This window comes from Mastomys coucha, unplaced genomic scaffold, assembly GCF_008632895.1.
Source record: "Mastomys coucha isolate ucsf_1 unplaced genomic scaffold, UCSF_Mcou_1 pScaffold23, whole genome shotgun sequence".
In the NCBI taxonomy this organism is placed as follows: domain Eukaryota; kingdom Metazoa; phylum Chordata; class Mammalia; order Rodentia; family Muridae; genus Mastomys; species Mastomys coucha.
Window position 1 is genome coordinate 50,045,978 of NW_022196906.1, and position 13,465 is coordinate 50,059,442.

The 13,465-nt window shown below is 37.5% G+C and overlaps 1 protein-coding gene across 2 annotated transcripts in view; it reads right to left on the bottom strand.

Moving 5' to 3' along the window:
- The window catches only part of Scaper (S-phase cyclin A associated protein in the ER), a 498,868-nt gene that overhangs the window by 394,433 nt on the left and 90,970 nt on the right, over positions 1–13,465 (bottom strand). The window contains exons 10-11 of one of the 2 annotated variants that reach the window (XM_031343583.1): positions 8,706–8,962; positions 401–631 (exon numbers count right to left, since the gene is read on the bottom strand). In XM_031343583.1, the coding sequence (XP_031199443.1) occupies positions 401–631; positions 8,706–8,962 (488 nt within the window). The remainder of the gene's footprint in view (positions 1–400; positions 632–8,705; positions 8,963–13,465) is intronic. The other variant, XM_031343584.1, reaches the window with a different exon arrangement.

Sequence of the window (13,465 nt, forward strand, 5' to 3'; positions counted from 1 at the left end):
AAAAAAAAAAAAAATGAGGAGGAGAAGCAGCAGCAGCAGCAAAAGACTAGCAGGCATCCTTTCTCATTGATGGGAATACCAGATATTGAAGAGGGAAAAAAAAGGTTACAAAATTCATGTTCTTTTCCCTTCTGATTTATTAATGTGGATGCTAGGTTGCTAAAATGCACTTAATGAAACTGCATATAAACTGATTCTGAACAACTGTTATATTATCATTTTTATCCTCTACAAATCAGTAAGAAGTTTAACTATCTGAAAATATTACTGTTAGAAAAACGTTAAAATGAAATGACATAAATAAAACCTGTTCTGTAAAATATGAGGTTATAATTCTGATGAACAATACCTAAATTTATACTTTTTAACATATTCATACAGGATTCTGATAAGTTCTTACCCAGTCAGCAGCACTCACATTTGAAATGTCTGAAGGGTCCGTGGTCTCAGTCACCATTCCTGCTGTCTCCGCTGGAACTCTGTCTTTGTCTGTGGGCAAATCTGTGGTGTTTTGTGGAGTAACAGCAACACATACTGCATCACTGTGAATAGCTGGTATTTCAGAAGTATGCACTGAATTGTCTTGACTACTACCAGAATTCTTGACATCATCCAATATACTCACTGTGAACTAAAAACACATACTTTTAGAATAAGCCAGGGATGACTTTCAAATGGAACAAATACTAGATTCTGTAAGAGTTAGTTCTACTCAACCTATCTATTTAACCTATCAAGAGAAGTAGCACTTACCAGTCTAGCTGAAAACTCCCTTTCTCTCTCTCTCTCCTTCTCTCCCTCCCTCCCTCCTTCTCTCCCTCCCTCTCCTCTCCTCTTCTCTCTCTCTCTCTCTCTCTCTCTCTCTCTCTCTCTCTCTCTCTCTCTCTCTCTCTCTCTCTCTCTCTCTCTCTCTGTGTGTGTGTGTGTGTAGCACAACAGAAGGAAAGAAAGCATTCAGCTACAGAAACTTTACTTGATGCCTACTATGTGCTGAGCTTCATCTGTGGTATTCTCAGGAATGATGCTTTACAATTGCAACCTTTCCTTTTAGTAGAGTGGGGTTTTTTTTCCCTTAGGATTCCCACTTTTATTTAGCACTTGATCATTCTTGGGCTATAAATTGCTTTGTGTATGGTTTGCTATTATCTGTCTTATAATTCCAGATATTTCATGCAAATATAAGCAATAAAATATGGACACATAAAATTTGTGTAGACTCATTACTTATTGCTAATAAATTGAAATTTTACTAGTAGTTTGACTCATAGATATCAAGAGTGTTATGCCATCTTAAAGTAATGTGGCTGAATTCTCTAAGGACTGGGGAGATGTGGATAATTCGAGAAGAAAAGGCATCTATACATTTTCATTTGAGGCAGACAACTGTACTTTATAAATAAAGAACAAAAGACAAAATTGAAGAGAGATCACAGGAGATAGAAGTAAGACAGATCTTGGAGTGACTCAAAAGAGATGAGTAGATCTGAAAGTGAACAAGGATTTAGATGCAGCATGTTTGGGATAGAAGTTTATTTCAATTTTCAACAAAAATAAATGCACACTTATTAAATATATTCTCAAATTTCTGAAATTCTCTAGTAGAGTGGTTTCTACCATTTATTTATTATGCACATAGGCACGAGTACACATGTACACATATGTCACTGAGCTTGTATGAGCTTGTACTATATGGGTCCTGGGTATTAAACTCAGGTCACTGGGCTTGGCAGCAAGTGACCTTTAATTGAGAATCATTTCTCCAGGTCCAGTAAGCTGGTTATTAATAAGCATTTCATGTCTCCCACAAGGAACTCTAGTCACATGCATAAAACTGACTGTTGAACAGATTTAACCAAAGGTATTATGAAGTCTTTTGTGAACTATTGAATATCAAATAGTAAGAGTCAGTATCCTGAAAATATCCTAAAAACATTTCTTATTATAATTTATTTCAGGGCAGTTTACTAAAAATTATCAGACTTTTCCTCTTGAAAACATAACCTCATTATTTTGTTCCCCCATCTAAGTTGGACTGAAGCATCCACACTTTGGTCTTCCTTCTTCTTGAGCTTCATATGGTCTGTAAGTTGTATCGTGGGTATTCCAAGCTTTTTTCATAATATCCACTTCTCAGTGAATGTATATCATGTGTATTCTTTTGTGACTGGGTTACCTCACTAAGGATGATATTTTCTGGTTCCATCCATTTGCCTGCGAATTTCATGAAGTTACTGTCTTTAATGGCTAAGCAGTACTCAATTGTGTAAATGTACCCCTTTTCGGTCTGTACCCATTCCTCTGTTGAGGGACTTCTGGGTTGTTTCCAGCTTATGACTACTATAAATAAGGCTGCTATGAACATAGTGGAGCATGTGTCCTTGTTATTTGTTGGAGCATCTTTTGAGTATATGCCCAGGAGTGGTATAGCTGGGTCGTCATGTAGTTCTATGTCCATTTTTCTGAAAAACTATCAAACTGATTTCCACAGGGATTATATCAGTTTACAATCCTACCAGCAACTGAGAAATATTCCTTTTTCTCCACATTCTCACCAGCATCTGCTGTCACCTGAGTTTTTCATCCTAGCCATTCTGACTGGTGTGAGGTGGAATCTCAGGGTCGTTTTGATTTGCATTTCCTTGGTGACTAAGGATGTTGAACATTTCTTTAGGTACTTCTCAGCCATTTGAGATTTCTCAGTTGAGAATTCTTTGTTTAGATCTGCACCCCATTTTAATAGGGTTATTTGGTTCTCTAGAATCTAATTTCTTGAGTTCTTTGTATATCTTTGATATTAGCCCTCTATCAGATGTAGGATTGGTAAAGATCTTTTCCCAATCTGTAAGTTGCCATTATTTCCTGATGACAGTGTCCTTTGCCTTACAGAAAACTTTCAATTTTGTGAGATCCCATTTGTCTATAGTTGGTCTTAGAGCCTGGACCACTAGTGTTCTGTTCAGGACATTTTCCCCTGTGCCCACATGTTCAAGGCTCTTTTCCAATTTCTCTTCTAATAGATTCAGTGTATCTGGTTTTATGTGGAGACCCTTGATCCACTTAGACTTAAGCTTTGTACAAGGAGATAAGAATGGGTCAATTTGCATTCTTCTATATGGCAACTGCCACTAAAGTCAGCACTATTTGTTGAATATGTTGTCTTTTTTCCACTAAATCATTTTAGCTCCTTTGTCAAAGATCAGGTGACCATTTCTGGGTCTTCATTTCTATTCCATTGATCTACCTGTCTGTCTCTATACCAACATCATATGGTTTTCATCACTATTGTTCTGCAGTAGACCTTGAAGTCTAGGATGGTGATATCCCATAAGTTCTCTTATTGTTGAGAATAGTTTTCACTATCCTGGGTTTTTTGTTGTTCCAAATGAATTTGAGAATTGCTTTCTATCCCTGTGAAGAATTGAGTTGGAATTTTGATAGGGATTGCATTGAAACTGTAGATTACTTTTGGTTAGATGGCCATTTTTACTATGTTAATCCTGCCGATCCATGAGCATGGAAGATCTTCTGAGGTCTTCTTAGATTTCGTTCTTCAGAGGTTTGAAGTTCTTCTCATACAGATCTTTCACTTGCATGGTTAGAGTCATACCAAGATATTTTAAACTATTTGTGACTATTGTGAAGGGTGTTGTTTACCTAATTTCTTTCTCAGTCCATGTATCCTTTGAAGAGAAGAAAGCTTGAAAAAGACATCCTACAGTAGTCTCAGGTGAAAGAACGGTTAAGCTTACAAAAGACATCTAAACACCCATTGTGTCTCCTCTTTCAATTTATATACTTTAGATTTAAATGTCCCCCATTGTCCACTCAAGAATATTTCACATATGACCAACAGAAATGCAAAAACACAAAAAGATAGTAACATTGGCTTAGACCACCTACATGTCTATTTGTAAATATAATTTAATAAATATAAACAAGTATATTTTTCACATTCCAACAGAATAAAAAAAATGGTGTGCCAGTAGTGGTGGAGCACGCCTTTAATCATAGCACTTGGGAGGCAGAGACAGGTGGATTTCTGAGTTCAAAGCCAGTCTGGTCTACAGAGTGAATTCCAGGACAACCAGGGCTACATAGAGAAACCCTGTCTCAAAAATGTGTGTGTGTGTGTGTGTGTGTGTGTGTGTGTGTGTGTGTGTGTGTGTGTGTGTATAGTGCTTTGTGTTCAGATTATATTCAGGTTAAAGAATTCAAACCTAAGATTGTGAACTGAATACTCATATAACTTCTAAATAAACATTGATAAACATTGCAGTGGCCACATAGCTCTAAGTTTAATGACTGTTTTTAAAAATATTAAACTCTGCCAAGTCTCACAAACTACTCTAGAAATCCTACTATTAGTCAGAACTTAGTATCAAAAGTGTTGACTTTAACATAAACATTACTTAAATTGGATCACACTATTTACAGTGACATCAACATTATTAGCCTGTCAATTATTGTGGTTTACAATCTTCTTGACAATATTTATATTAGCATTACTGATGCTAATAAGCAGTTCATTGTTTATTAAAAACTCAATATCATTTATCAAAGAAATGAAAGCTAAACCATAAGTTTAGCTTGAGAAAAGATATAAACACCCTAATTCCATTTTTAGAGTGACAGTGAAGAATATGAATACTATCATCACTTTGACTTCCATCAGACCTAAGCAAACATTACAGCAAATATTTTAATTATTCAAAAATTTTTTGTATGGAATACTCTTTAAACCTCAAAATTCAAATGTATTTATTTCAAATACACACAAAAATATCATGAATTTTAGAACCAGATAATAGTTTCAAGTTAAGATACATCAGTAAAATTTCTGATGATAAGTAAAATTAAAAAGTGACTTGTTCCCAGGTGTGGTGGTAAGTGCTTAGAATCCCAGCACTGAAGAGTAGGGGCAGGAAAAGCTGGAGGATCACAGGTCACAGTGTAGAGCCTATCCTAAAGCAGAGAGAGCTGGGCATGGTGCTGCACACCTATAATCCCAGCACTCAGAGGAGACAAAGGCAAATGAAACTCTGTGAGTTCCAGGGTAGCCTAGTCCACACAGAAAGTTCCAGGCCCACCAGGACTATGGAGTGACACAGGAACCTGGTATGGCTGTCCTCTGAGAGGCTCTACCACCATCTGACCAATACAGATGCAGATACTTACAGCCAACCATTGGACTGAGCCCAGGGACCACAATGGAAGAGTTAGGGGAAGGACTGAAGGAGCTGAAGGGGATTGCAACTCCATACAAAGAGCAGTATCAACTAACTGGATCACCCAGACCTCCCAGAGACTAAATTACCAACCAAAAAATTGAGCTATGTAAATATGTAGCAGAGGATAGCCTTATCTGATGTCAGTGGGAGGGGAGGCCTTTGGTCCTGTAGAGGCTTGATGCCCCAGAGCAGCAGGATGCTAGAGAGGTGAGGCAGGAGTGGGTGAGTGGGTAGAGGAGCACCCTCATACAGGAAAAGGGGAGTGGGGAGAGGGTGTGATGGGGGGATCTGTGAAGGGTTAACTGGGAAAGGGGTTATCATTTGAAATGTAAAAGAATAAAATGACTAGTAACACATACACACACACACACACACACACACACACACACATATTTTCTACATGTCTAGGGTTCTTACACTATATAAGGTTATCACCTCAAAGAAGCTTACACTCTCACAAAGACAGAAATCACAAACAGTAAACAATACTGTAATATTAGAGCCTTGTCATGGACAGGCCTGGCAGTGCAGACCTGTGGCTTCAGGTACTCAGGAGGTTGAGAAGATATTCAGAAGTTCAAAATCAGCCTGAGCTACAAAATAAAGTCAAGGACCACCAGAACCCCTCAGTAACATCTTTTCTTAAAAGGAAAAAGATAAAAACAAAACGTAGCTCAGTGTTAGAGCACTTGCCTGGAATATGCATAACACCTAGGTTCATTCACCAATACCAAAATAGTAAAAAGAAAAAGAAAACAGAAAGACCAAGAATTTAAGAATTATTTCCAATGGGTAAGAAACCCTTTGGATAAAGATTAATTTAAATGGTAAATATCATTCTGAACTGAAAATATTACAACTATTTTATAAATGACTTTAGATTCTTTCTTCTGATAAAAAATACGCTATTGTTCATTTTATATAACAATTATACCAAATGAATGAGAAATTATATATGAATTTTATTTAAAAAGCATATGAGTTCATAAGTCTAAGTGAAAAAGTACTGGGAACTTTAACTTCAAAAAATATACTTAACATTGCCAGTGGTAGACAATTAAAGCAAAACAATATCTCAATGTCATTTTTTAACTTTCCTGTCTTTTTTTAAAAAAATTTTATTGGTTTATTTACTTACATTTCAAATGTTATCCCCCTTCCTGGTTTCACCTCTGCAAACCACCTATCCCACTCCCCCTTCCCCCTGCTTCTATGAGAGTGCTCCCCCATCCACTCACCCACTCCCACCTCACTACCTTAGCATTCCCCTACACTGGGGCATCGAGCCTTCACAGGAGCAAGGGCCTCCCCTCTCATTGATGCCAGATAAGGCCATCCTCTGCTACATATGCAGCTGAAGCCATGGTTCCCTCTATGTGTACTCTTTGGTTAGTTGTTTAGTCCTTGAGAACTTGGGGGTGGGCAGGGGGACTGGTTGGTTGATACTGTTGTTCTTCCTATAGATCTGCAAACCCCTTCAGCTCCTTCTGTCTATCCCCTAACTCCTCCATTGGGATCCCTATGCTCAATCTGATGGTTGGCTCAAGCATCCACATCTGTACTGGTCAGGTTCTGGGATAGTCTCTCAGAAGACAACTATATCAGGCTCCTGTCAGCAAGCACTTCTTGGCATCAGCAATAGTGACTGGGTTTGGTGGCTGCATATGGGATGAATCCCCAGGTGGGGCTGTCTCTGGATGGCCTTTCCTTCGGTCTCTGTTCCTCACTTTCTCCCTGTATTTCCTTTTGACAGGTGCAATTCTGGGTTAAATTTTTGAAAAGGATGGGTGGCCCCATCCCTCAACCGGTGGCCATCCCTAACCTCTCCATGTGGTCTCTACAGGTTCTTTAGAAGGAGGACCAAAGTGTGGATGCTTCAGTCCTACCATAGAAGGGGAACAAAGTATTCAAGGGAGGTAGAGGGTAGGAGGGTCTTAGGAGGAAGAGAGGAAGAGAGAGGGAAAAAGAGGGCCAGGATCAGGTATGGACAGAGATGGGAGATGTACAGAGGGTCAGGAAATTGAACAGAGGTGTGTAACAATAGGGGATGGGAAGCAGGGGTAGCCATCAGAAAATCCAGAGGCCAGGAAAGCAAGAAGCTCCCAGGACCCAACAGGGAAGACATTAGCTAAAATCAATGTCATTTTTTAATGATACTAAATGCCAAATGAAACAAGAGAAGATCATCTGAGCTGATTAATAAGACCTTGTCAAATTACAATCATTGTGACATTAAGTATAATCACTTTATTTCTGACACAAAGGGATAAAACAGCCTGACAAAGAATGAATAAACAAATAACACTGTTTATGAAGCAAAACAAAACAAAACCAAAACTTGAATGAGTTCTTCTAGACACATCAAGGATGAAAGCATAAGACAGATGAGGAATTGTCCCTAGTGAAAAACACTACTATAACATTCTAGATACAAGTCGGGCGGTGGTGGCGCACGCCTTTAATCCCAGTACTTGGGAGGCAGAGGCAAGAGGATTTCTGAGTTCGAGGCCAGCCTGGTCTACAGAGTGAGTTCCAGGACAGCCAAGGCTACACAGAGAAACCCAGTCTCGAAAAAAAACAAAAACAAAAACAAAAGATTCTAGATACAAGCCTTAAATCAGGAAACAATCTACAAAGACGATCAGCAGGGCCACGCATAGTAACATACACTTGCAGTCCCAGAACTCTAAAAGCCGAAAAGAGATGATCACGAGGTTGAGGCCATCTTGGGTTATACAGCAAAACCATCAAAATTAAAAAGCAAAAAACAAAAGCAGTCAGGCATGGTAGTACATAACTGCAATGTTGACCTCTGAAAGGCTAAAGCAAGAGTATAGTTAAGTTACAGGCCAGCCCAGGCTGATAGTAAGGCCCCATATTTAAATCATAAACAAAGGGATGGGTGAGATGTCTCAATGGGTAAAATGCCCAGCCTGATGACCTGAGTTCAGAACCACAAACCACGATAGTAGGAGACAACCAACTTACATAAGATGTCCTCTGACCTCTTCAGATACACCACGACACACACTAATAATAAGTACAATCTTTAAAAACAATTTTTAAAGCCTTTAAAATTTAAACATAATAGTAAAAAGCTGATACAATAAGAAAAATTTAAATATTGACTATATATTAGATATTACAGAAATGTTATATTCATTTTATAACATGACATAAAAGAATCTATCTGTTCCTAGAAGATACATGCTATGGTATAAAAGTGGATGGCTTTCAGGTTGCCACATTAATCTCAAGTGTTTAGCATAGTATAGACAGACATGCAGGCAGTGTAAAAAGAAAACGTAATAAACATTGATATGTGAATCTAAGTAGACGATATATACAACCAGTCTAATCTGAAACTTTTCTTAAGATCTTGATTATAGAAACAAAAGCTGCAGTGGAGAGGATAAGTCATTCCAGCACACACAGACGTGTTTAAACACAGTAGCGAGAATTTTCAAAATAAATTACCTGAGTTCTCTCAGAAAGAGGAAGGTCAGAAGAGTGTAGTGATTCTTTGGATAGCAATTCAACAGTAGAACATCTGTCTTCAACTTTCCCTTTCTGTATGCTTTCTTCAGGTAAAAGGCATACGTTTTCTTTATCACTGTCATCCTTTGACCTTAAGGAGTCTGTCACCAGTGAAACTTTTGGCATCACTGCTGTCGATCGGGAACGCACTGGCCGACCTCTCTGAACAGTCTCCCAACCCTCAGCATCTTTCCGTTCTATATAATTAAGGAAAGAAATTAAATCAAATTTTCTTTAGATGATAAAAATATTAAAAGAACCTAGAAAAAGAAATGTTTTCCATTTTAATTTCATTATTTTCTCTTTCCCTATTGTTTCTCCTAAAATATTTAAGGCAAATTTTAGACATTATTGGACTGTAATTATTTAGTCTTTTTCTTAACAGAAAATGTCTTCAATACTATTACTATACCTGGCAAAGGAACAATGCTGTTATGTCAATTCTATATTCAATATTTAGTCATACTTAACTTTATCAAAAAATACTATATGTTTTTAAGTATATCTTGTTTATACTTAAATATAATACAAATTAAAAAAGAAATCATAAAATGAGTAAGAACCACACAAGGAGAAAAAACTGAATTACAAAATTAAAAGTGTAACAAAAGATTTCAGTTTCTAGTTAATTCAACCAGTTCCTCTTCAAACCATGATGATTAATCACTTCATTCTTTAAAAAAAAAGAAAAACACTACCAAAAAGTTAGACCTAATCCATTAACCAAGACAGTTAACACAAACACTATCATATAATTTAAAAATTGAAGCAAGTAAAAAGGGATATTTCAAAATAAAACTTGGTGCTTCTCAGCCATTCGAGATTCTTCAGTTGTGGATTCTCAGTTTAGTTCTATACCCTATTTTTTTATTGGGTTGTTTGGTTTTTTGGTGATTAACTTCTTGAGTTCTTTATATATTTTGGATATTAGCCCTCTGACAGATGTGGGGTTAGGGAAGACTTTTCCCAATCTATTGGATGTCGATCTGTCTTATCGACAGTGTCCTTTGCCTTACTGAAGCTTTCCAGTTTCATGAGGTCCCATTTATCAATTCTTGTTCTTAGAGCATGAGCCATTGGAGTTCTGTTTAGGAAATATTCCCCTGTGCCAATGAGTTCAAGGTTCTTTCCCACTTTCTCTTCCATTAGATATAGTATATCTGGTATTATGTTGAGGTCCTTGATCCACGTGGACTTCAGCTTTATACAAGGTGACAAATATGGGTCTATTTTCATTCCTCTACATACAGACAGCCAGTTAGACCAGCACCATTTATTGAAGATGCTTTCTTTTTTCAATTGCATACATTTTCGGTGTTTTTGTCAAAGATCAAGTAACTGTGTGTAGTTTTATTTCTGGGTCTTCAGTTCTATTCCACTGATCGATGTGTCTGTCTCTGTACAAATACCATGCAGGTATTTTTTTTTTTAAATCACTATTGCTCTGTAGTAAAGCTTGAGGTCAGGGATGGTGATTTCCCCCAGCTGTTCTTTTATTGTTAAGAATTGTTTTCACTATTCTGGGTTTTTTTGCCTTTCCAGATGAATTTGAGAATTGCTCTTTCCATGTCTTTGAAGAACTGTGTTGGAATTTTGATGGGGAAGCATTGAATCTATAGATTGCCTTTGGTAGGATGGCCATTTTTACTATGTTAATTCTGCCAATTCATGAGCATGGGAGATCTCTCCATTTTCTGAGATCTTCAATTTCTTTCTTGAGAGACTTGAAGTTATTGTCATACAGGTCTTTCACTAGTTTAGTTAAACTTACGACAAGATATTTTATATTATTTGTGGCTATTGTAAAGGAGGGAGATATTTCCCTAATTTCTTTCTCAGTCTGTTTATCCTTTGTATAAAGGAAGGCTACTGATTTAATTGAGTTCATTTTATATCTGGCCACTTACGCCAAAGTCTCTTGGCAACAAAAAATAACATCTTCACTGAACCTCCATTGAAAACTATATTGGTAAATTATTCCCATAATAACAATTAATTAAGGACAGCAAATCACGTGTTAAACTGTCTGAGCTACTCAAAACAGAGTATTAGAACAAAAGTATAAAAACTAAAGTTTACGAGAGTAGGACTAGCCAGGAGGCTCAGGCCTCACAAGTGGCAGGACAGCCAGGGACAGGATCCTCTCAACCTCTGTCTACACCTAGGAATGACAGCTGTGGATCTGCATCCATCTCTGCACCTTCCCTGCAAGCACAGAGCCTACCTTCAGGGAGTGTTTTAACCCAGGGACTCAAGTGAGATCCTCCATTCTCTCTCCAGTGACTTTCTTAGGAAGGACTAGCCACCTGCACCTTTCCCACAAGTGGAGATCCTGTCTACAGGGTGTGCTTTGACCCCAGGACTCAGGAAAGACAACTGATCCACAGGCATCTGCGTCTGGGTTTTACCAGAGGAGAGCTAATCTCCCAGAAGAGCTGACACAGGCTTACAGACTCACAGGAGGAATAAGCTTTAGTCAGAGACAGCAAGAACATCTAACACCAGAGATCAACAGATGGCGAAAGGCAAACACAAGAATCTTACCAACAGAAACCAAGACGACTTGGCTTCATCAGAACCTAGTACTCCCACCACAGCAAGTCCTGGATATCCTAAAACACCGGAAAAGCAAGATTTAGATCTAAAATCATATCTCACGATGGTGCTAGAGGAATTTAAGAAGAACATGAATAACTCCCTTAAAGAAATACAGGAGAACACAGGTAAAGGGGTACAAGCCCTTAAAGAGGAAACAAAAAATAACTTTAAAGAATTACAGGAGATCACGAGTAAACAAGTAGAAGCCCTTAAAGAGGAAACACAAAAATCCCTTAAGGAATTACAGGAAAACACAAACAAACAGGTGAAGGAATTGAGCAAAACCATCCAGGACCTAAAAATGGAAGTAAAAACTGTTAAGAAATCACAAAGAGAGAAAACTCTGGAGTTAGAAATCTTAAGAAAGAAGTCAGAAAACATAGAAGCAAGCAGCACCAACAGAATACAAGAGATAGAAAAGAGAATCTTAGGTACAGAAGATACCATAGACAACATTAACATAACAGTCAAAGAAAATGCAAAACGCAAAAAGGTCCTGACCCAAAACATCCAGGAAATCCAGGACACAATGAGAAGACCAAACCTACGGATAATAGGTATAGAAGAGAGTGAAGACATCCAACTTAAAGGGCCAGTAAATATCTTCAATAAAATTATACAAGAAAACTTCCCTAACCTAAAGAAAGAGATACCCATGAACATACAAGAGTCCTATAGAACTCCAAATAGACTGAACCAGGAAAGAAATTCCTCCAGCCATATAATAGTCAAACACCAAATGCACAAAACAAAGAAAGAATACTAAAAGCAGTAAGGGAAAAAGGTCAAGTAACATATAAAGGCAGGCCTAACGGAATTATACCAGACTTCTCACCAGAGACTATGAAAACTAGAAGATTGTAGGCAGATGACATATAGACCCTAAGAGAACACAAATGCCAGCCCAGACTACTATACCCAGCAAAACTCTCAATTACCATAGATGGAGAAACCAAAGTATTCCATGACAAAACCAAATTCACACAATATATTTCCACAAATTCAGCCCTTCAAAGGATAATAAATGGAAAACTCCAACACAAGGAGGGGAACTATATCTCTGAAAAAACAAAAATGTAATCTAAGAAATCTAAAAGAAGATAGCCACATGAATGGAATCTCAACTCTAACAACAAAAATAACAGGAAGTAACAATTACTTTTCCTTAATATATATTAATATCAATGGACTCAATTCCCCAATAAAAAGACATATACTACCAGACTGGGTATGTAAGCAGGACCAAACATTTTGTAGCATACAGGAAACCCACCTCAGTGACAAAGACAGACACTACCTCAGAATAAAAGGCTGGAAAACAATTCTCCAAGCTAATGGTCCCAAGAAAAAAGCTGGAGTAGCCATTCTAATATTGAATAAAATTGACTTTCACCATAAAATGAACAAAAAAGATAAGGAGGGACACTTCATACTCATCAAAGGTATGATCTACCAAGATGAACTCTCAATTCTGAACTTCTATGCTCCAAATCAAAGGGCATCCACATTCATAAAAGAAACTTTACTAAAGCTCAAAGAACACATTTCACCACACACAATAATAGTAGGAGATTTCAATACCCCACTCTCTGCAATGGACAGATCATAGAAACAGAAACTAAATAAAGACACAAGGAGACTAACAGAAGTTATGAAACAGATGGATTTAACAGATATCTATAGAACTTTTTATCCTAAAACAAATGGATATACCTTCTTCTCAGCACCTCATGGTACCTTCTCCAAAATTGACCATACAATTGGTCACAAATCAGGCCTCAACGGATACAAAAACATTGAAATAATTCCTTGTATCCTATCAGATCACCATCGACTAAAGCTGCTCCTCAACAACAACATAAACAATAGAATGCCCACATACACGTGGAAGCTTAACAACACTCTACTCAATGATAACTTGGTCAAGGAAGAAATAAAGAAAGAATTAAAGACCTTCTTGAGTTTAGTGAAAATGAAGCCACAACATACCCAAACTTATGAGACATAATGAAAGCAGTCCTAAGAGGAAAACTAATAGTTTTAGGTGCCTCCAAAAAGAAACTGGAGAGAGCATACACCAGCAATTTGACAGCACATCTGAA